Genomic DNA, 25652 nt, shown 5'->3' on the forward strand with positions numbered 1-25652 from the left:
TTTGATTGGCCCATTATCTAACCACACTGAAGTATCATGAATTCTACTCAAAACAATCCTAATCCATTTAGTTTTGAAAACATTAGGGAAGTCTAGGGCACAAATTAACCCTTTCTTTTCAACAATCTTTAATTCTTCCCTCAACACATCATTTTCACATAGTTTTCTATATGCTTCTTTGATTTCCATGTCACCATTACTACCAGTCTTACAATAATAACATTTTTTGACATCCTGTATCATTAAAACTTGCACTGGTATCATAGATAATGCACCTGAGGGATCTTGTTTGTATGTTATGTCTGGAATGGCCCAAAAAATAGGTTATTTTACCTTGTTTCTAACCAACTAAACATTTAAAACCTCTTTTCCCTTTACACCTTTTACTTTCAAAGAACTAGATGCCATTTTTTAAAACTAGGGTTTACAAAATTAGAAATAACATAGCTCAACATACAATAAATACCTTGTAAAATCTGATGAAATGATCTCGAATAGCTATTCAAATATCCTACAAATACATCAGATGAAATTTCCAAATCGCCTTTAGCTCTTCTTTCTCTCTCTCGATTTTGAATGATGTTAAATGAGCATAAATCAATCAAATACCCCTTTGAAATACTGTAATTAATGCTAAGTGCTTACACAACTATAAGATCAGCATCAACTAATTTTTGGCTCACTCAACATCCACTAGAACTTCCATCCGTTCGGCAACCATTATGAGCTCAGCTATAACTAACCAATGTGTTAGCTTAGCATCCTCTAGCATTTCACTTGGCAATCATAGGAAACTTTTCATGCTCGGCAGTAACATGAAAAAATTAAAGATTTTTCTTTGATTCCTAATAACACCTTGCATCTTTATTCATTCTTATGTAATCTTTTCATAACTAAATCCTTTGGAACTGATGTGTGATATAACTTTTGAATATTAGTCCCACATACCTCTTGATTGCTTAGTTTTATGAGGTGTGATCACCTAACCCATTGGGTGAAGTGATCCCTTCTCCACTTGATGTGCTACAATCCTCTTTTCTCTTCCATGTCTTATTCATTTCATTTCTAACATTTTTAATATCTACCTTGCCTTTGCCTTTATCGAACTCACAACTTGGTGCTTTTAACCTTGTTGGACAGTATCGACTAATTTGACCAATCTTCAAACATCAAAAGCATGTGGTTTGACTCAACCACCTTTTGTAGTCACTTCTAAAGTGTGTTCTACTACAATTCTTAGGAACATGTCCATAGTCTTGATAGTAGTGACAATTGTACCTTGTATTATAATCCCAATCATAAAAGTTGTCATTGTTCTTTACCTTTGTTTACTTGTTTAATGACTACATGGGTTTGGCTCTGCACTCAAAAGCTCTATGCCCATACTTCTAATAGTTACAATAATGACCTTCAAATCTTTAAGTGTACATGGTCTTAAATTTGCATTCATGTGCTTGATGACCTTGTTTGTTGCACTTATGATAATGAACCATGCTCTTTTGCTTAATGTTAGTACCTGATATGGTCAGAATTTTAAAACTTGTAATTTTTCTTGTTCTTGAACCACTTCGAAGTAAATTTTGAAGTAGTTCAAAGTGGTTTAGTGGTTCAAATAACCCGGCTTGCAAGTTCAACATAAGCAAGTTTCAGATTGGTCCTATGGGTTCAGAATGCAACGATTCAAATGCTCTGCTCCAATTCATGATAATTCAATGAGCCTACAAGCTTGTTGGTTTGATGTGTCTTATTCTATGTTCAAAAATGTTCATGGGGTATGACAGGTTTGAAGCAGTTCAAATGGATTCGAAAATGCATATTTGTTAATTCAGAATGGTTCATAAATTGTGTTCAACTTAATACTAGAATCTAATCTTTGTTCATAATTCAGTTTCAATCAGCTCAACGGTTTCAAAAGATGCAAAAGTGTAGATCAAGATGAAGATTTGGTTTGAAGGATTCAATTGCAAAATTTCAAGTGCAGAGTTTTGAACCACTTCGAACTGAAGTTCGAAGTAGTTCAAAGTGTTTCAAAATAGTTCAATTTGCTCATACAGGTTTAATTATCTATTATGAGAGGTTCACATGTATGATTTAGTGGCTTGGTTCAGAAGTTCAAAGTGGTTCAAAGTGATTCAGAGATCAGGTTCAAATGTCAAGTTCGATGGTTCAACAGGTTCGATGGCATGACAATTCAAAATCACAATTTTGTATACCGATAAACAATGACTTGTAACTTTTCACCTGGACATAATTTCACAAATCGCTCTGGTGAGAACATAAATGACTAGTCTAGCACTAGCATATCCAAAAATGAAGAAGATCCAATGGTGCAATCACAAGTTCAGAAGAGTTCATCCCACAGGTTCAAATGAGTTCGAATGGTTTGATTATCTTGGCAGTTTTATATACCTCCACTCAGTCTTCAATAACTTTTGACTCAGACATAATTTTCTCAATTGCTCTAGTCAAGTCGTGTGAAATTAGGATCTCACCAACATATCCAAAAATTAAAGAAATCCTATAGTGGAATAATTAGTTATGGCCCCACACTAAGACCCATTTGACTGTCAAAACAAATCCGCCCAACATCAAATTTTTATTATTATTTTGGACTAATTTATTCATTTGCAACTTTTCCAAATATGCTAAGATGACATTTGATTTAGTGAAAAGCCTTTAAAAGCTAAATGTCATAAAAATCAAAGAAAATCTATCAAGGAAGGTGAAGAGAAACGGTTTCAAGATTCAGTTATGGAAACTGAAAATTTTTCACGGGAGATGAAAAGATAATAAATAAGCCAGCAGCAGAAAGAGCAGAGGTTCCACTTCTTTGGGGTGTTGGAGACTTTGATGCTGCAGAACAGAAGAGTTGAGCCGGGTGGTTACATAAATTTTTCTCTCCGAGACTGTAGACTTTGTGCTTCAGCAAAGGGGAAAACTTTTCCAAATTATTTCCAGCATTAGCCCATTTTCTTGTGAGGCTTATGAGGAGTAGAGACAGGTTTTTCTTTCTTTCTTTCTGAACTGTGTGTCAGGAGTAAGAGAGTTGTGTTTTGTTTTGAAATGCAAAGAAAAACTTTAGATTCTATTAATGATGATTGTAATAGCAAATGCATCTTTACGCTTTCAGAGGAGGGAGACTTGAAAGTTAATTGTTTGTCAAAACTTTGAGTTTGAGCAATCTACTTTCCATCAATTGTGATCTTTGTGTCACTTTAGTTTTCTCTGAAATATGTTGTTATATCTCCAAATCTTCATTTTTGCACTTTCTCAAGAAGATGGATAATGTATTTCTTGATTTCATCTTTTGTAGCATGTTAGGGTGAATGGACTTTGTGTCATTTACCATTTAATTTCATGTAGTTGTTTGGTTTTTCTCACATCTACGTTGTATTTACAGGTAGATGTTTGATATCCTTTTATGCTTTTTGGTTAAAAGCATTCACAAACAATTCATTAAATATTTCATATGCAGAGCTATACTCGATAAAATTTAGAGGAAGGTTATCAATTCCATGATAACCTATCCAACTATTGGTGTTGATTTGTCCTTTCATTTGGGCATTCAGGGTCAGATTTGCACATGTTTTCTCGGAGGACAATTTGTTCACTAACACTTAGCATTTTGATTTACAATCTTGTTCCTACATACATTGGTAGTATGTCCTTTCTTACCACAATTATGACAAGTAGGTTTGGAATTCTTACCTTTGTTACTCCTTTCTTTAGCACTTTTGGATGATTTTCCTTCTTTAGTACTTGCATATCCTAGTCCAGATGTATAATTGTTGGATCTAAGGGATCTCATCAATTGCTTAAAGTATTTGATGGCTTCACTAAGCTTATTAAATTTTTTTAGTGAATTTTTTTCCCCTTTTTAGTTCATTTCTTAGTTGCTTATTCTACAACTTCAATGTTGTTATCTCAGTGTCCTTGGCATTCAATTCATGACTGGCATTCATCATTAGACCCAAAGTTTCCAATTGCATGTTAGCAATCCTAGTTACTTATGACAATTTCTCTTCCAGTCTACTGGTCAAAACTCTTTTATTATCTTCAATCATGGTTTTGTCTTCACTAGCTTTCTTTTTATGTTCAGTCACCTCACCTCTGACTTGAGATTTATGATTTCCTCAGCTTGGCCTCTATTCTTTTCCATTAGATTTTCAATTGTTGCATCAAATTAATTGGAGTCTACATTTGCAAATACCTTAGTAGTGTCTATCTCTTTGTATTGTGTGTCATTCTCCTCAATAGCAATTTCCTGCCATCTCTTTAAAGATTTCTTTAAATCTTCTCTTTCTTCATTCAACTGATGTAGAATAGGATGTATTCAATCTCCTAGTTCTCAATGATCTTTTCCAACTTGTAGACTTCCACTTCCAAGATCTTTCCTCAAAGTTGCAAAGCTTCACTTTCAAAGAACTAGGCTTTAATACCAATTGTTGGTATTACAATAGGAAAGGTAAACTTTTGGGGAGGTGAATCAATGCTTTAAACTTTGACCCATAAAAAATTCACCACACATCCATTACAAAGACTGTTAGGTGTTACCCTATTAAAGGATTTCAACACCCTATTAAAAGTATGCCTTGTTAAAGGACTTCAACTCACAATAAAATAAGTAGCTTGTTAGAGGATTTCAATATAGCCTATTAGGACTACTTTGTTAAGAGATTTAACTAATTCACCTGTTAGAATGTCTCAGCATTGATCTTATGGTTAACACTTTATTGTTTGATTACAGATCAACTCTAAACTGATGTATTATTGATCCTTCTTGATCATATATCTCTCTGTTGTTCACTATTTCCTTCTTTTGTTCTCCTTTAATTGATTATGCAATGCAATTTTAGATCATAATACCTTGGTCACCATGAATGTCCTGGTTTGTGCATGCAAAACTCTCCTGGATCATTCATACATTCCCTTTCGTGCTCATAAGAAGTTTAGGATTTGTCCTCCTTAAGAAGACCTAGGTGACTCAGGGTTAGGTAAGAATCAACGACTGTGATTCACACATTTTGCCACTTAAACCTTCCCTTTACCTAATTGGATACATGTAATTAATAGGGATTCCAACTTAAGATTTATCCTTATCACCAAAATATTGTAATTCAATCTATAAGTCAGCTCAAAAATGGTTTACATAGTAGTTTGTGCCAATATAAACAATTATGACAAAACTGTGTAACTCGGCATCTGAAGTCTCTAATGCTTGGCATATAGTAATTTCAATATTGTGACTCAGCATCTGAATGACTTGTGCACTGCTTGCTTGGCTCCTAAATCACTTGGCATATACTATCTGCTTGGCACTTGAATAACTTGGCACAAGTGACTCGACACTCACTGTTGACTTGGAATGCTCTAACTTATACATGTTTTGCTAGGCATATGCTACTTGTTCGACATAAACTAAGTAAATGACTTAAGTGTATAGACACTCACTTGTCAAAACTAGTTTGAGATCAACATCTTCTAGTTCCTTTTGATACCTATAAATTTTCATTATCCCCGATCTACTCTCAAGTTGTTAAACTTTCTCTCCTAGAGTACTTAGCCCTACTAATGAACATGTAATGTGCACATAATAGGTAATAGAATATTTTGTCTCACAAAAAAATTCAAGTTAGAGGGAAAAACTATAGTGGGGATGGTACCATAAACTCATCACTACATTAATAAGGTGCCCGGTTAAGAGCTCACAATTATGTCATCTCTAGAATGACTTCGCCCTATTAGGAGTGAATGATACCCTATCACAAGTATGTACCGTTCTATTAGAGACAACCCTATTTAGACATTGTATCCCACTTATGCAGTGTTCATCTTGTTAAAGCATTTACAATAAGTTCCAAATAGAACTCCTAAGTCTTGTTAAAGACTACCTGATTAAGGGATTTTACAATCTTGTTGCTAACATGTTAAGAATAAATCAACAAGAGTTTTCACACGTGATTTCTTCTTCTTAAATATTTTTAGATCCTTTAAGACCTCTCTATTACTGCTCTACTATGTGATCACTCCACAATTTTGTAACTATTTTTCGCTCCTTCTATTAAATGTTCTCTCTTCTTCTCTTTTTTTGACTAATGCTTCATCACCTATATATCATTCCCTTGTACTTTGTCTTTCATGGTTACCTAAATCTGATTTGGGTTATGTGAAACTTCGTCTCAAACCTTCCATAAATCATTTTGACCTTGGGTGTCATCCTCAAATCTTGTTCTATCATCCCAAATAAAACTAACTTTATTTCTATTCACTAAACCTTCCTCAAATTCACCACATAAGTTTTTGCACATTTCTCCATAAGTTATTTCCTTTGATAGTTTGACTCATGTTCTTCATTCATTTTCTATCCAGATTCAATGAATCTCTCTCTTTGATGATCACATATTTCTTTTACCAAATTGTTCCTACTTTAACCTATTTACCTAGTTTATTGTTTATTCATGGCCCTACTTTGTTCTGATAGTGTTCTTGCTAACCTTTGTACCAATAGTGTTTTAGTCTTTTGATAAGGCTCTCCTCTTTGTCTCTTCCCATAATGTCTTCTATTTTTTTATAAGACATATCAATTAACTTGTGTGCTCAACTCACTCACCTATTGACTCAACTTATCAATAGTAATCGTTTACTCCTTTATGCTTTGCCAGTAATGAAAACCATACTCAAAATTGTCTTCAATAACCTATAGAGGATTTTTTCAAGTAATAATTGTGTCCTCCTTTGATTGTTTCTAAGATGGTGGTACATATACGAATAATTTCTATGATGAACTTACTATAGAATGTTGCTAATCCAAGATAGCTTTTGACATATCCCACTATTCTAAGATTTGGCCAACTTAGGATAGCTCTTACCTAAGTCTAGGTCCATCCTTAAATTTTCTTTTGAGATCACAAATCCAATATACATCAATTCTTGTAGGAAAACATGATTCTTCAAATTGATAATTAATTTGTCTTCATGTATCCTTTTGAAAACTTGGTCTAGATGCATCAAATGTTATTCCCTAGTTCTACTAAACACTAGTATGTCATCCAACTAAATGACTACAAATCAACCAATGAATGGTTTTAAGGCTCCATTCATAAATATCATAAAGGTACTGGGGGCATTAGAGAGTCCAAAGGGCATAAACATCCACTTATATAATCCTTCATTTTTTCTGCAAGTTACCTTCCACTCATCTCCAAATCTAATCCTTATCTAATGGCAACTAGTTTTGAGATCTATCTTAGAGTAATATCTTGATCCATCAAAATAATCAATTAAGTCCTTAATTATTGGCATAGGGAACCTATATATTATAGTGATCTTGTTAATGTCTCTTAGGTCAATACATAACCTCCATGTGACTTGTTTCTTATGTGCTAGGACCACAAGGATAACACAAGGGCTAAGGCTCTTCCTAATTGATCCCTTGTCGAGAAAATCTTAGACTTGTTTGGCTACTTCCTCAACTTGCATGGGTGTCAACTTATATGTTTCTTTGTTGGGTAAGGTGGAGATAGGAATAAAGTCTATTTGATGAAAAATTATTGTGATAGGATGCAAAGAAACATAACCTTGGAGATAATTCCTATCTACTTATTTGATAGGTCTCTAACTTCTTTTAGGTCCTACTTCCCTCTTCTCTTCTATGACTTCTTTTATTGCTTAGGTCTAAGAACTATGGCATAACATGGTGTGTCTTTCTCCTTAATGTCTTGTATAAATTCCTTTACCCTACACACACAAAAATGAATTCCCTCTATTTTTCTGTATTGTTATCATGTAAGGGTCTCATGGTGTATCTCATTCCATCCTTGACTATAGTATAGATATTTTTCATAATAATATGTTGGGCATCTAGATCATATTGGCATGGATGACCTGAAAGTATATGGTAGGCATCCATTTTTACAATATCACACAAAAATTTATGTTTATATTCTCTTACTTGAAATTCCACCCCAGATTGTTCATTCACCAAATTTTGTTTCCCTTTAGTTAACCAAGACACCTTATGTGGAAAAGGATAAGACAATCTTTATAGTTTCAAATTTTGAACCAATTCCAAAGACACGTGATTTTTGGTTGGCCAAAAATCAGTCATAAGCTTACATACCTTTCCTTTGCTTTTGTAATTTATTATGAAAGTTGTCTTTCTTTAGAAGTGGTGTCTCTTGGGAAATTGGAATCTTCAATAGGGTTCTCCTCATCATTAGGAATTCACCTTCTTTCAACTCCAATATTTTTTTATGATGAATTGACATTATATGTGTCATCTCAGACTAATAGTGTTCTTCTCTCCCTTTTACTACTATAATTATTCTTCTCATGGCTTCTATAGGCTAGATGGACTTCTTGGTTTCATTTATAGCATATGAAAGAACCATTAGACCTTCCTCCAAAGATGATGCAGGGATGAGGAGATTCAAACAAAAAAAGAGCTCAACTTAAACCTACTAACATGCCCTACTCAGAGTTATACATGAAATCAATATATATATATATATATATATATATAGATCACACATGAAACAATCAAAACAAGATTTACACGAGGCTAGGCAACTGACAACCAAACTAGTGTTATCAAAAGAAATCTGTCAACATGCCCAACTATGAGGCCTTCATGGTTTCAACCATATACATAGGAAATTATGAAATTAGAGTCCAAGCTCGCATCCTATCTTCCTTTTCAATATCTCATGTTAGGCTCCCTTTCTTCTACATATAACCAAGCCTCTTATATAGCCAGTTAAGCCACAAGTTGACTAGTTGAGTATTTAATTTCATTATAGGTCCAACCTAGGAAGAGTGAACCAAAACCAATGCCAAATGAAACATAAATAAATGCTTACTCAAAGGTGGATCCAAACATGTCTGAGGAGTCGACTCCTAACTTTTAAATACACCACATTAACATAAAAAACCATGCCAAAATAAATAACACGCCTTGTTGGAAGAGAAATGCAAGAAACAAGGCCCATAAAGAACAATTCACAACTTGAGAAATACAAACAATCAAGGCTTGCACACTTAGGAGGAAGATCAAGAATAGGTCCTCATAATCATGTCAATCTCACATAACATGAAACCAATAGTAGCAATGACTACCTCACGAACAACAGACTAGTATAGAAAACAAGATATATTTTTGGTTGATGCAAGATTGCTCCAAGACCTAAGATGCTCTTGCATCAGACACCTGGGGTTGATAAAGAACTGATGTCCACATCAAGAACTGCTCATACTCAAATATATTCTTGTTTGAATATCATAACATCATCTCCAACCTCAAATGATTTATGTCTCTTCATCTTATTTGCGTGTTTTTTTATATTTTAGATTTCTATCTTCCAAATTCCTTTTGACTTCATCATGCAAAGTTTTCACAAAAATTACAAAATCCTCAACTTCAACACTTCTTCTTGTCTTAGTAGAAAAGTCTCTCAACTCTACGGTTCCCTTAGGATGAAATCTAATAACAATCTCAAATGTTGTCTTCTTGGTACTTCTATTCACATAATTATTATACTCAAACTCTTCTTGTGCCAAAACTAAATCCCAATTAGCAAGCTTATCCCCAACCGAACATCTTACTAAGTTACCCAAACTTCTATTCACAGATTTAGTTTTTCCATCTACCTGAGGGTGAAATGTAGAACTAAACTTCAAATTTGCATTCACCTTCTTCCAAAGTGTTTTCCAAAAGTAACCAGTAAACTTAGTAACTCTATCTGAAATAATAGTCTTAGGCAAACCATGTAATCTTACCACTTCCTTAAAAAATAATTCAACTACATGCAATGCATCAAATGTTCTCTTGCAAGGTACAAAATGAGTCATCTTTGAAAATATTTCAACCACTACCAAAATAGAATCATTACCTATCTGAGTTCTAGGAAACCCAAGAACAAAGTCCATACTCACATCTTTCCAAGGCTTATCAAGTATAGGTAAAGGTGAATACAATCCCAAATTCTGAGTAGTTGCTTTTGTTGTTTGACAAATTATACAACCTCTAACCATTCTCCATACATTCTTATAAATATGTGGCCAAAAGTATCTATCTGAAATTAATTTTATTGTCTTATCAATCCCAAAATGTCCAGTAAGCCCACCACTATGTTTCTCCTTCATTATGTTCTCTCTCATAGATCCTCTAGGTATGCATAACCAAATTCCCTTAAACAACATATCTTCTTGAATGAAATAATCAGTCCACTTATCACTCACTATTTATTCCTTACAAGTTTTCCAAGGTTTAGCGAAATAAGGATCAGTTTCATTCAAGCACTTCAAGTCATCAAAACCAAGTACCTCAACTCTCATCTTTGTTAGCAAATTTTTTCTTCGGCTCAACCCATCAACAACTTTATTTAATTGTTCACTTTTATGCTTCAATGAAAAAGAAAAATTTAGCAAGAACTCAACCCACTTCATATGTCTCTAATTCAACTTCTTCTGACTTCCCAAATACTGCAAAGCTTTATGGTTAGTATACAACACAAAATCCTTAGGCATCAAATAATGTCTCCATTTCTTCAAAGCTTGAACAATAGCATAAAAATCTTGATTATAAGATGAATATTTTCTATAGGTCTTCCTTCTTGACTCAAAACAACTCCAATTTTACTTCCACTAGCATCACATTCAACTTGAAAAACATTACTAAAATCAGGCAGTATAGGCAATTTTGCAATCTTTTCTTTTAATGTTTAATGTTTCAAAATTATTTTGTGTTCCATGTGTCCATTTGAAATCCCTTTTATCTCCCCTCATAGTTTTAGTCATGGCATTACAAATAGAACTAAAATTCCTGATAAACTTCCTATAAAAATTTGCCAATCCATGAAATGATCTAACCTCTCCAACATTCTCTAGTGTGGGCCAATCAAGAATAACTCTTACCTTTTTAGGTCCATCTTTATTCCATCAATAGTATGTTATAAGATTGTTGCAAGCATGATTTCTGATGATATTCCTATGGGGGAGTATTGTAGATATGTTACTATGATGATATGTTGCATTCATGACTGAGTTTGCCATTGATGTCAACATAGCAGTTTTCTGTGGTATCTGACAAAAGGACATCAGAAAGATCAAGTTGGTACGGATGGCTAGTTAAGTATTCTAACTACCTAAGGTTATGGGAGATACTTCTAAGTATCTGGCATATGCAGTTAATGTCAAAATAAGAAAGGACAAGTCTAGAAGAAGTTATGTAAGTTTTGGTGATATCTGTTATGAGATAGAGTTTATAGAGGCATGTTCTGGTAAACTTGTTATATCTCTTAGCAGAGTTGATATCTTGAGGATCGAGGTTGAGGACATGAAGAAGACATGTTGGTGATGATGTTGCTAAGCTTTCTCATCATAATATTGCATGTACGAAAAGTTATTCAAGTTGCAAGACAAAAGATCAATGTTATCACTAAGTGTAATGTGTTCTTAATGTGGTCCTATAATAATTAATTGAGAAGGTCTAACAACCAACTCGAGGAATTATTTTGAGGACTTATTATAGAGGAAGGAAATTTTCCTTTATCTTAGAAGAAATGATATGATTTTATGATTGATGATAAGCAACAGAGAGTGTGGAATGTGAAGTTGAGCTGAGCAATACGGAAGTGAAGGACACTTCATTACCGAGGTTTTGCTGAGTGATCTGAGGTTTGATATTTGGATTTGAGGCTTTTGACCTAGTCTACAAGGTCTAATAGTGATTGATTTAGTTGACATAACAAAGGAAAGGAGAACATAATAGTAAATTACTTGCTCAAGCAGTGAGCTTTTCCTATAGTTGAAATTTCATGTTTGGGCAGTGGGATCTTCTTGCATACATTGTACCACAACTCCTAACAGGATTGAAATCTCCTAATAGGGATTCAAAGTCTCCTAACAGAGACTTTATGTACTAAATTTTGCAATAGACTCCTAATAGGGTCCATCCTCTAACAAGGAATATTTATATTAGTACATCATCTTGTGGGCATCATTCCCATTAGGGTTTTCCCTTTGATTAAGGGTTTCCCTAGTCAACATATCTGGTGTAATTGTCTATGTGCATTTTATTATGGTTGTTGTTTACTTTGGTTGAATGTTTAAGTTTTTTTAATGAAGATAAATGTTTTAATTGTTAGATAACTAATTCACCCCACCCCCCGGGTTATCTTGGTGGACTATTGGTTCTAACAATTGGTATTAGAGCATTAGGTCCCTAAAATAAAAGTTTAAAAAATTTGGGAGATCCATGACGAACATGTTTAGAGAAAATAGTCCTATGTCTGATAGAGGAAATTTTGACTCTCGAATGATGGAAATTCTTGGTGAGTTATCATATTTGTGTAAAGAGCAGAATATTGAGTTTTCAGATCCAGAATCCTTCCATTGTATACAAGGGAACAATAGCATAGGCGAAGATAGATCCAAAGTAGAAGAATACATAAAGATAAAGGAAGATATTGATTTACGTAGAAACAAAGAACAAGAAGGTATGTATTTTTTTTTTGTTGGACATGTAAAGAGTTTGATCATTTTTCAAGTAAATGCCCTAAGAGATTGAGAAAAGCTAGAAAGAGTCCACTTTTTGATAAAGTTGAAGAATTTAGAGAAAGTATGGAAAAATCTTTGAAAGACTATGTTAATGAGTCTAGACTGGTTAATGAAAAGAATGTATCAGAAGGAATAGCTTTGGTGACTATTATGGAAAGTGCAAATGTAAGAATTGATGAGAAATTCAAAATACAAGAGAGAATCGTTTATTACGATTCATATGATAATGTTGTTACTAAACCAAGGAATGATGAAGTATTTCTTGAGACTAACAATGATTTGCAGAATGAAGGGGAGTCAAGGAAAGAACAAAGCTTGGAACCTTCAGTAGAGCCAAGAGTTGAGATAACAACTCCTACTTTAGGAAAGAATATGATAAAGAATCACCCATTTGAATAGATCATCGAAAGCAAAGACAAAGGTGTAATGAAAAGAAGTAGAATAAATGAAGAACTATGCTTGATATCTCAAGTTGAGCCTAAGAATGCAACTGAAGCATGTAAAGATGATTATTGGAAACAAGCTATGAAAGAGGAATTGGATCAGATAGTTAAAAATGAGACATGGGAATTGGTCCCCACACTAACAGACAAGAATGTGATACAAACTAAATGGGTATTCAGGAACAAGATGAATGAGCAAGGAGAAGTTGTAAGAAACAAAGATTCGTATGTAAAGGTTATTCACAACAAGAAGGAATAGATTATGAGGAGACTTATGCTCCAATGGCTAGAATAGAAGCAATAAAATTATTCTTAGCCTATGTAGCACAGAATAAATTCAAAGCATATCAGATGGATGTCAAGTCAACATTTTTGAATGGAGAACTTGAAGAAGAGGTATACATTGAATAGTCTAAAGGATGTCCTTTGACAGATGACAAGGACATAGTATGTAGACTAAGGAAAGCATTGTATGGATTGAAGCAAGCACCCAAAACTTGGTATGCAAGGTTGGACAAACATTTGACAAAACTTGGATATAGTAAAGGTATGACAGATAATAATATATAGTGGAAAGAAATTAATGATGGTTTAATGGTTTTGGTAATATTTGTGAATGATATCATATTTGGAGGAAATGATGAGGAAAGCAAAAAAAAATATTGAAGAGATGAAGAAAGAATTCGAGATGAGTATAAGAATTCAAGATGAGTATGATAGGAGAGATGAAATATTTTCGAGGACTACAAATTGTATAGAATAAAGAAGGAATCTTTATTTCTTAGACTAAGTATTTGAAATATTTACTAAAAAGGTTTGGTTTGGAAGCATGTAAACTAGTTGGAACACCTATGGTAACTGGAAACAAGTTATCTATAAAGGATGAGACACCTCTTGTTGAGCAGAAAAAGTACAGATCTATGAACGAAGGATTAATGCAATATCTAACTCATAAAAGGCTGGATATAGCAAATGTAGTTGGAATTGTTGCAAGATTCTAGGCTGATCCTAGAGAAACACATTATGCAGCACTAAAAAGGATATTTAGATATCTGAAAGGAACATCAGAGTTTGGATTGTGGTATGACAATTCTAATGATTTTACTCTAAGTGCTTATACTGATGTAGATTGGGTAGGTAGTATGGATGACATAAAAAGCACCAGTGGAGGAGCCTTCTTTCTTGGAGGAAGATTGGTTTCTTGGTTAAGAAAGAAGTAGGATTGTACATCACAAAGTACAACAAAACTAGAGTATGTTGCAGTAGCAAACAATTGCAATCAAGTCATTTGGATGAAGCAGATGTTGAAGGATATAAATCAGCGAACTTATTGTATACATTGTGACAACACAAGCACAATAAATATGTCTAAGAATCCAGTGTTGCATTCAAAGACTAAGCACATTTCTATTTAATATCACATGTTGAGAGATAAAGTTGCAGAAAAGGAAATTAGATTGGAATATGTGAGCACTAAAGAGCAGATTGCAGATATTTTCACTAAGCCTCTTCCCAAAGAGACTTTTGAGTATTTGCAAGGCATGCTTGGGGTTATGCCCCTTCCTAAATCAGAATAGAAGATGCAAGAGTGCATCAGTCCAGGGTAACAAAGCACCATTGTTTGTCAGGACTGAATGCTAATGCTTTTTGTATGGGGGAGTATCTATGATGGATAGAGTCATCCAGGACTCTTGTTGATATTTTTTTTTATAATGTATTTTGACACTCAAGCTAGTAAGTATCAGTTGTTGTAGAGTTTGATGCAGAGATGTTGATTGTTTGAAACCTTTCACATTGATGTCAATGGGGGAGAATATTGCATGAAAAACATTATGTTGGGGAAGATGTTTAGCATAAGCACAAGATGGAATGATAGTTTGGTAGAAAGCACATTGAGGTATATCAGTGGGGGAGAATGATTGATGAGGAGGATTTGGAAAAGAAGATTAACAATCTTTTGTTGGTATTCTTGGAACTAGATGTTTTTCATCTATGTTGCCATCAGTGCCAAAGGGGGAGATTGTTAAAAGATTTTTGTAAGTATGAATGTTGATGATATTCCTATGGGGGAGTATTGTAGATATATTACTATGATGATGTGTTACATTCATGAGTGAGTTTGTCATTGATGTCAACATAACAATTTTCTATGGCATCTGACAAAAGAACAACGAAAAGATCAAGTTGGTATAGACGGCTAGTAAAGTACTCTAACAACCTGAGGTTATGGGAGATACTTTTGAGCATTTGTCATATGCAATTAACATCAAAAGAAGAAAGAATAAGTCTAGAAGAAGTTATGTAAGTTTTGGTGATGTTTTTCGAAATAGATTTTACAAAGGCATGTTCTAGTAAACTTGTTATATCTCTTAGCAGAGTTGATATCTTGAGGATTGAGGTTGAGGACATGAAGAAGACATGTTGGTGATGATGTGGCTAAGCTTATTCATCATAATATTGCATGTACAAAAAATTATTCAAATTGCAAGATAGAAGATCAATGTTATCGCTAAGTGTAATATGTTCTCAATCTGGTCCTATAATAATCAATTGAGAAGGTCTAACAACCAACTCAGAGAATTGTTTTGAGGACTTGATATAAAGGAAGGACATTTTCCTTTATCTTAGAAGAAATGATATGATTTTATGATTGATGATAAGTAGCGGAGAGTGTAGAATGCGAAGTTGAGCAGAGTAATGCGGAAGTGAAGGAAACTTCAATGTTGAGCTTTTGCTAAGTGATATGAGGTTTGATATTTGGATCTAAGGCTCATGAACTGGTCTACAAGGTTTGATAGTGATTGGTTTAGTTCACAGAACAAAGGAAAGGATAACATAATAATAAATTACTTGTTTGAGTAGTGAGCTCTTCTCGTAATTGAAACTGAATGTTTGGGCAATGGACTCTTCTTGCATACATTGTACCACAACTCTTAACAGGGTTGGAATCTTCTAACAGAGATTCAAAGTCTCCTAACTGGGACTCTATGTACTAAATGTTGTAATAGGCTCCTAACAAGGTCCATCCTCTAACAAGGAATATTTATATTAGTACATCATCTTGTGGGCATCATTACCACTGAGGTTTTCCCTCTGATCAAGGGTTTACCTAGTCAACATATCTAGTGTAATTGTCTATGTGAATTTTATTATGGTTGTTGTTTACTTTGGTTGAATGGTTAAGTTTGTTTAAAAAAGATAAATGTTTTAATTTTCAAATAACTGATTCACCCCCCCTAGTTATCTTGGTGGACTATTGTTTCTAACACATTAATCACAAAACCAGGGTACACAATCTCTTCTTTCATGAATGAAAATCTCTTCAAATTAATCAATGATTATTCTTCCTTTAATATGTCCAATACTTGTCTAATATGCTCAAGGTGTTATTCCTTACTCTTACTGAGTATCAAAATGTCATCAAGGTATACAAACATAAATTTACTCAAGAACTTCTTCAAAACTTCATTCATTAGCCTCATGAAAGTACTAGGTGCATTAATTAGACCAAAGAGCTTAACCAACCATTTATAAAAACCTTCATTAGTCTTAAAAGAAGTTTTCCATTCATCTCCTTCTCTAATTCTAATCTAGTGATATCCACTTTTCAAATCAATCTTTGTAAAATATTTTTCTCCAGTCAAATTATCCATTATTTCAACCATCCTCGGCAAAGGAAATCTATACTTTATCGATAACTTGTTTATAGCTCTAGAATTAGTGCACATTCTCCATTCTTCTTAGGTGCTAACACAACAAGTACTACACAAGGACTCAAACTTTCTCTAATCAAACCTTTCTCAAGAAATTTTGTACTAGTCATTTCAGTTTGATCTTTTCATCAGGTGGTAACCTATGTAGTGCTTTATTAGGCAAACTAGCTATAGGTATCAAATCCATACAATGACTTATACTTCTCATAGGAGGAAAACCATCAAGTACATTATCAGAAATGATGTCATGAAATTCTATCATCAAAGGTTCAATCTCAGGTGTATATTCTAACTCATCTTGTTTCTCAGTCTTTCTAGGAATTAAAGCATATAAAACATTATGTTCTTTCATTTCTCTTGCAAACTTATTACCCTCAACCAAGTATACTCTGACTATAGTATAGTAACTTTCATCAAACATTTCCACCAAAGGCAACAATATTTGTTTCTTTCCATTTACCCAAATAGTAGATTGATCCAATCTACCATTGTGCAAAGCTTGTCTATCATATTTTAAGGTCTACCTAGAAGAATATGACAACAGTCCATAGACATAATATCGTGCAAGACTTCATCATGATAATTTGCAATTTTGAATTTGACAAGGTATTGTTCACTTGCAAGTAGTTTGTGCTCCTTCTGGATCCAAGCAATATGGTAAGTCTTAGGATGTCTCAATCTTTGCAACTAAATTTTTTTAACCAACTCTTTAGATGCCAAATCATTTGAACTTCCACTATCAATGATTACTTTGTGACATTTTTCAACGATCTTACATCTGGTCTTAAATAAACTTTCCTTGAAATGTGTTCTTCGTTAGCTTCCTCACTCCACAAGATCCTTCTTAGCATTAGGTTCTTACCATTCTCAGGTTCATTAGGTGTTTCATCAATTTCTTCACAAGCCAAAGTATTTCTACTATTACCTCTAGCCTTCTTTCCAGAGTTAGTACATTCAAAAGCTCTATGTCCTTCTCCACATTTGTCATAAGTACCTTTAAACCAAGATCTCTCTTCCCTCCGTCCACCATTATTGTTCCTAGAGTAACTAGTATAGCTACCTCTAGAGTAATTACCTCTTTTACGAACAGGTTCACCTTTCCATCCTTTATCTTGTACTACATTTTCAGATCTGCTACTTTATCCATAGGTTCTGCCTCTACTTCTTTGAAATATGCCACCTCTTCCTCCCTATCTTTGATCATGTCTTTTTGTCAATTGTTCTTCAACCTTCAAAGAAAATTGATATGCTTCTTACACACTATCCATCTTAACATAGATCATCCCATTTTGAATTGATGTCCTTGGGTCATTTAGGTATCCAACCACTTTCTCAACTTCATCATCTACATGTTTAGATATGATATCCAACTTGTAAAATTCCTTGGTATATTCTTTCCCACTCATATCCTTTTGTCTCTAATTTTTCATCTTTCTCAACAAACTAACTTGGTAGTCTACTGGGAGAAACTTCTTCTTCATCTTTCCTAACATCTTTTTCTATGTCTTGATCTTTTCCTTTCCTCTCTTCTGTCTCTCAATTTGCAAATGATCCCACCAAAGAGATGCACGGCCCTTCAACTTCATGATTGCTAACTTAACCTTATTTTTATCAGGAGTACCTTCATACTCAAAATATTTATCCATTTCAGAGATCCAATTCAATACTACATCAGTATCAAGTCTTCCATCATAGCAAGCACCTTTAACAACGAGTCTAGAGTCAACCCTACACAAAACTCTCAAAAGTCTTTCCTCATCGTGTTCAATTTTAGGTTTAGGTTTTGGATTAGGTATTGCCTCTTCCTCATCACTAACATCTTCAAGATGTACACCTCTTCTCTAGGTTATTTTTACAACATCAAGCCTAGTTACAATCCGCCTCAACATATCCATTATAGCATTATCAATGTTTCGTCTACCACGAACCATCTTGATAATAGTTGCTCCAAGATTGTAACCTTCTGCAAGTTATAGGTCAGATTTATGATCTTCTACCCTACAAACAATCCAATAAGGTTCTCCATGATCTAATCCACAAGAAAGAACTATACTCTGATACCACCTAACACATGGAAGAGGAGGTTCAAGAAGAAAAATATCTCAACCTAAACCTTCTAACATGCCCTGCTTAGAGTTACGCACAGGAGCAATATTATTTCACATGAAGTAATGAAAACAAGATTTACACGATGCTAGGCAATTGGCAACCACATTGGTGTAATTATTAAAAGAAACTTGTCAAAATACCCGGTTGTGAGGCCTTCTGGGTTTTGGTCATATACAAAAGAAATTATGAAATTAGAGTCCAAGCTCACATCCTATCTTCCTCTTCAATATTTCATGTTGTTCCCCCTTTCTTCTACATCTAACCAAGCTTCTTATATAGCCAACTAAGCCACAAGTTAGCAAATCAAGCATTTAATAGCATGATAAGTCCAACCTAGGAAGAGTAAACCAAAACCATTGCCAAATGAAACATAAAGTGATGCACACTCAAAGGTGGATCCACACGTGTCCAAGGAGTCAGCTCCTAACTGCACAACCTGCCACATTAACATAAGAAACCATGCCAAAAGAAACAACATGCCTTACTGGAAGAGAAATGCGAGAAACAAGGACCGTAGAGAAAGGTTCACAACTCTAGAAATACAAATGATCAAGGCTTGCACACTTGGGAGGAGGATCAAAGATAGGTCCTCATCATCATGTTAACTATGCATAACATGAAACCAATAACAACAACAACCACCTTGCGAACAACAAATTGGTATAGAAAGCAAGAGATATTTTTGATCGATGTAAGATTGCTCCAAGACACAAGATGCTCCTACATCAAAATATCTCTCGTATGTTGGGCTTTCCCCCTTATAATGACCCCTACTATTGTCTTACTATTTGGTCTATGTGATTTTCCTCTACCACTTGGTCCACCTCTTCCTTTGAAATTTCTTCCACCTCTTCCTCTATTGCCTTGACCATGTTTTCTTTTCAATTTCTCCTCCACTACATTTATGGATTGCATCAGGTGTTAGCAAGCCAAGTTCATCTTGTATACTATATTTCAACCCATTAAAAATCTTACCAACTTTTCCTATTCTCCTCATGAACTCTAGATCTCAAACTAAGTCTGTGAAATTCTTCAGTGTAACTACTAGCATCCATGTATTATGTCTCAAATTCTACCTCTTCTTGTGTAGTTGTACGTGATAATTTTCTGGTACAAAAACTTGCCTCACTTTGGAGGCCATTCTTTCCCATGACGAGATTGCATTTTTCCCACCTTAAATCCTTTCCTCTCGTAGATAATTCTATCGAGTCAATGCATGCCCCTTCATCTTGGAGTTTACAATTTTCACCTTCTAATTTTCAAGTACTTCTTCACTCTCAAAATGATTTTCCAAATCCTCTATCCAACCCATGATTTCATTTGGATTCAATATCCCACAAAACATAAGTATGTCACCTTTGACACATGGAGCTCTTTTCCCAACCTACTTAAGGGCTTCAATGAAACACTTATGATCAACAAACATCCCTGGTTCATACTTAAGGCATTTTTGCTCTTCCCCTTCATCTTCTCCATCAAACTCTATTTCTTTGATCTTCCATTTGAATCTTCTTTGTTCCTCCTCTAAGAATTTATTCTTTTGATTAAGCTCCTCTTCTATGAACTTACTTTCTTCCTCCATCTCATGTAACATTCTTGCCACTTTTGCACTTATCCCCTTAGGAGAGATATTGCTATCAATGTCTCCTTCACTTCCTAACACACACTCACTTTTCCTAGTCCCCTTCGCTTTGATACCAATCTGATGCAAAGTTGCTTTGGAAGATAGTGGACCCACTGTTGAGAATCAAATTATCATCATTCATTCCTCACAATAAGGACAACTTCATTACCATGCCTTATTAGCAAGGTTTCATAATTTATCTCATGGACCCTAATATGGACTCTTGGTTTGGAACTCATGAAAGCTTTGTTAAATACTAACCAAGGATCATTGAAGACTAATAAAAATTCTAACTAACTTGTCTAATCCAATTTATCACAATTTAGACAATCCTCTGCATCATGACCAATTTATGTAGCAAATGGGACTGGGACATACCTAATTGACAATTAGGTCTCCTAAATTGGTTTTCAAGGCTTAACTTTTAAAAACCCCAAAGGATCCCAACAAATAAACACATATTCAAATACCCTTATTGGATGACTAACAAATTCCATACTTCCAAAATCCAACTCCAACATTTGACTAGCAAACCACCTATTAGGAGAATAGGCCCCATAGGCCTAATTAGGTATCATTTGCGAAGCAACCACTAACAATCAAGCTGAAGGCTTGAATCTTAATTTAAATCTATGTCCATCCTACTAAAAAAATTCAATTTTACCGATCTCCAACCACCCTACCACCCGTTTTCATCTACTATAGTTCTAAACCAGTAATTTCACTCAATCGGTTACATAGAGATGCCCGACTAGGGCTGAAATTTTCTCTCAGCTCCTTGCAAGTTTGAATATGAAACCAAATTTATTTGAGAGGGCATATAAATTTCTACAAGTTCCCAAAAGGTCATTAAAACTTACTAGACACTCTTCAAGTAGTAGGACATCTTTTGCAAAGCCCTCAGTAGACTAGGGTTTTAGAACCAATTTTAGGAAAATTGACTACAAGTGCACTAGAACTTATTGAAATCCACCAAGTTTGATTCAAATGAAATCTAATATCCTACTCTACAAGTAAACACAAAAATGTAAAGTTCAATAGCTAAACACGCTTCAAAATCCAAATGAAAACAAAGAAAGGTTGCAAGAAAACTCTAAAAAACTTTACATCATTTCACTTCACTATACTTCACTTCTTCTTCACTACACTTGCTTGTACAACATAAATAATATATACTATAATGAGTTGAGGCAATTCATATTCCTTCTATTAGAGACTCTTTAGCTTCCATATTCATTAGGTGAGAGGTTTTGAACCAAATGCATTGTTGTCAAAATGCAATTTTGACAACATTGTATGTTTTTGTCTTTGTGTTGATTCTTGTTGTCTTTTTGTGAATCTTTTGTCTAAGTGTCTTCTAATTGACTAAAACTCAACTAAACATATTAAACACACCTAGACATGGCATCTACTATTCTAAAGGTCCTAGATCTAAGTTAGCATAAAAGTTGCCACATGGACATACACACTTTAGACTAACCATAGTAATACTTCAAAAATTCGGATTAGAGATCCACAAACCAAAATTGAGACTACACCTTACACCGCTATACTCCATGACATTCCATGAGTGTTCCTAACTAGTTAGATATCCCTACAACATGTTTTTGGAATAATTTCCATTGTTTCACAGGTAGGTAGAAAGGAAGGTTGCAAAATGGTGAAAGTTTCACTATTTTGTAAGTGTGAAAAAATGGATGTTGCTAAGCAACAAAATTTTTGTGTTAGTTTTTTCTATTTCACAAGTGTACATGGAACATGTGAAACAATGAAAGTCATTGATTAAGGTCTCTTTGGCTCAGAGTTTGTGTCTATTGGGGTTGCCTTTGCATCAGTTGATAATTGTCATGTGAAATAAATAAAATTGTCAAAAGAATGCACATTATGCTAAAGATCACATGGAAGCATAACAAAAATGACCATTTGAGGGCTATAATAATTTGGAAGGCTATTATTTTAACTGTGCAACTAAGGACCAACTCTTATCACCTTAGATTTGAAATGGGTAGATAAACTATCCTCAAAGAAAGTGGGAAGAGAAAACTTGTGTTTATTGTAAAAAAGATGTGGGTTAAGCTTAGTGACATTTTATGTATACGTAATATATGAAGATATTTGTAAAAGAATAATCTGAAAATGGGTAATTTAAACAAGCTTTTTGAATATACAAAACTTCACAAACTAATTAACTTCTTGATCAAGTATCATAACATACATATAAAATAATTAAAAAACACTTGTGATACTCATCATTAAAATTCCTTCATCTCATATCTTTCACATCTCTCATCATAATTAAAATTCCTCCATTTCATTTCATTTCATTTTTCTCACACCTTAATATGACGGGAAGGGTTGATTGTCAAATTCAAGCCCCAAATCACACGTCAAATTTTCTTGTTACGCGCCTCCGCAAGGCTCTAACTGGAATGAGCAACAACTTGCAACTGCTTTTGTTTTTCATACTCGGCGGGAGTCGACCATTTAGCATTCTGAGGCGATTCGCAAACAATGGAGCCAGCTACGAAGCGAAGTAAACCAAATGTTGAGGAAGAAGACAATAAGGATTCCGTGAAAATGGTTGCGTGCGATAAGCATGAAATAGAAGCTTTGGTCAATAAGAGGCGCCTTGAAGTCCTAAAATTGACCAAAGAGGTAATTCTCTCAGTGTTCTCAAGTTGTCTCCTACAAGTTCTACATAAAAAAAGTTTTCCTGCTACACAATGGCTTGGTTTTGTGATCAAATGTGATTGTTGGCAGTTAGAAGAAAGAGTGAAGTAAATGTGGGTGTAGTAAAATGATGTTGGGTTCATGCATTTGGTTTAATGTGATTGCATTTAAGTAGGTAGGTTTGGATTAAAGTATAGGAACGATGCAGTCTGCGTTCCTCTTTGTGCAATGTGCAATGATATTGAACCCTCTCCAAGTCGGAGCTACTTAAATCAACCTGTTTGCCTGAAAGTGTACTACAAGATGATATTAGGGTATGAAGAAGAAGACAATTTCAACATTCCATGAGGCTAAGCAAGCCTATGCATTTAGTTTGGGTGACAGATTTTAAGCTTAAGGTGCTATTTCTATGGTTTTAGGCTAAGTTACCGATGCGGAAGTAGATTCTGGAAGCAGATACGGGATGCGGGAATTTTTTTTTTGGCTGCGGGTGCGGGAGGAAACATGTGTGTGTGTATATGCAAAGAAATGCAAGAAATATCAAATATACTAATATATGCAAGAAATTAGAAAAACAAATCATTTGATAGTATGACTATGAATCTATGATACTTAACCCTTTATCGAAATTCATTTGATATATCAATATCAATATGTGCTTGTTCAACATTAGCGTTTAGTCTTAGACAATAAGTTCAAATAGGTCATGTTCAAGATTCCAACAAAATAAAAACATGGTTAATAATTGAAGATTCAATCAATCAGAGTTTGACTTTGAATCATAGGGACTCACAAAAAATATACATTTTCATCATCATCTCCAACTGCTGAAAGATCATTTGAACCAAACATGGTTCCACTTTTGCTAGATGCACCACGTGCCACGCTATCATCATCACCGTCTCCAACTATGATAAGATCATGAAGTGTTGCATCCAAATCTGCACACTCAGAGGCTACATCCGAAAGCTTTGTTGCCCCTTCCTTGTAATGATCATTCTTATGTGACAAAAGACGCAAGTTGGCACGGACAAAGACCAAGTCCTCAGCTTTCTTGGAGCCCAACTGGTTGCGCTTCACTGAATGGATAAAGGAGTATGTACTCTAATTCCTTTCAGCAATAGAAGAACTAGCAACCTAGATAGTTGTCACAAAACATACAAATGAAAAGCAAATTAATTTTAAAGAATGTGTGAAACACTAAATTCTAGAATGCAAGTGTAAACATAAAAGTTTAAAACAAATTTACAAAACAAAATAACAAACTTACTTGTGATAGGACCTTGATTGCAAGAGGTTGAAGATGCTTGAAAGGTTGACCATACACGTACCACCATGTGATAGCTCCCATTCTATTTTGGTCCTTTAATGCAAATAGAGAATGCCTTAACCCGAAGCAAACAACCCAAATTCTTCCCTCACCTTTTCATGCATTTCTTCCAGTGGGAAGAGTCTCGTAAGAGCTTTGTGGCACCCCTTAGCAACCTCCTCATCTGCAAATGGTGTGACTCTACCCGACATACCAACTACCTCCTCACTATAGTACCTACGAGATAAGGCATATGCAAGGAGGTGCAATGGGGTAGTCATCTTATTTCAGCGATGGTGGATAATTGCTTGCACTTGTTTGCATAAGGCTTCGCATTGTGTGGGGTCACTCTCATGTGCTTGTATAAAATGTTTTACCTTCTTAACCATGGTGGCCATGCCATCGTACACATCCCCCAAGCAAGTGTATCTATATCAACAAAACGGAGCATAGTCATGATGGGCTCGGTGAAATCCAATACATATGTCACACGAGCTCACCAACTCTCATTCAAGATCAAATCCCTGATCCTTTTTGCTCTTTCTGTATTTGAGATCTTCCATATGCCCCATTGATTACTAATGACCATTTGGCTTAATGCAGCTTTTACCTTGAGGAGTCGTCTCATAACAATTGTATGGGATACAAAACGAGTCTCAACAACCTAAGCAAGTTAACAATATGTCAATTGACAATATAATTATAAATTTTAATTTTTAACTAAATTACAAAACCATGAAACTTAGTAATTTAAAAAAATTAATTTACCTTCAGCAACTCCAATTTGGAGTATGTTCTAAAAATGGATTGTGACATTTGGTGGTTGGTCACAAACATCTGTATGTCCTCCCCATCTTCGTATATTTTCTTCACCCACTCTACTTCAGTGCCAATCCTTTGCATGATCAAGTTAAGGGAGTGAACAGTGCATGGGGTCCAAAAAATATGCTCATATCGACTCTCAACTAAAGTACTGGCACCCTTGCAATTTTTGGCATTGCCTGTGACCATTTGTACCACATTCTCACTACCCACCATCTCGATGGCCTCAATGAGAATTCTAGAAATGAATTCCGAATCCTTCACTTGCCCCTCACAATCAATAGCCTTAAAAAACATTGCCCCTTTGGGGGAAACTGCAATCACATTAATCAGTGGCTGGTTTCTTGTATCCTTCCAACCATCTGACACAATAGTTAGACCCGAAGTTTTCCAAGATTTTTTGATTG

General features: G+C 34.6%; 1 protein-coding gene across 3 annotated transcripts in view; it reads left to right on the forward strand.

The window, feature by feature from the left end:
- The first annotated feature begins 22765 nt into the window (after positions 1 to 22765).
- Positions 22766 to 25652, forward strand: part of LOC149532965 (uncharacterized) — a 157335-nt gene continuing 154448 nt past the window's right edge. For 2 of the 3 annotated variants that reach the window (XM_089804801.1, XM_089804802.1), the window contains exon 1: positions 22767 to 23099. In XM_089804801.1, coding sequence (XP_089660927.1) covers positions 22956 to 23099 — 144 coding nt within the window. In that variant the 5' untranslated portion in view covers positions 22767 to 22955. Of the gene's footprint in view, positions 23100 to 25652 lie in introns of all 3 variants that reach the window. The other variant, XM_089804803.1, reaches the window with a different exon arrangement.

The sequence above is a fragment of the Cupressus sempervirens genome, chromosome 10 (assembly GCF_028749045.1).
Source record: "Cupressus sempervirens isolate cs-2001-9-10 chromosome 10, ASM2874904v1, whole genome shotgun sequence".
NCBI lineage: Eukaryota > Viridiplantae > Streptophyta > Pinopsida > Cupressales > Cupressaceae > Cupressus > Cupressus sempervirens.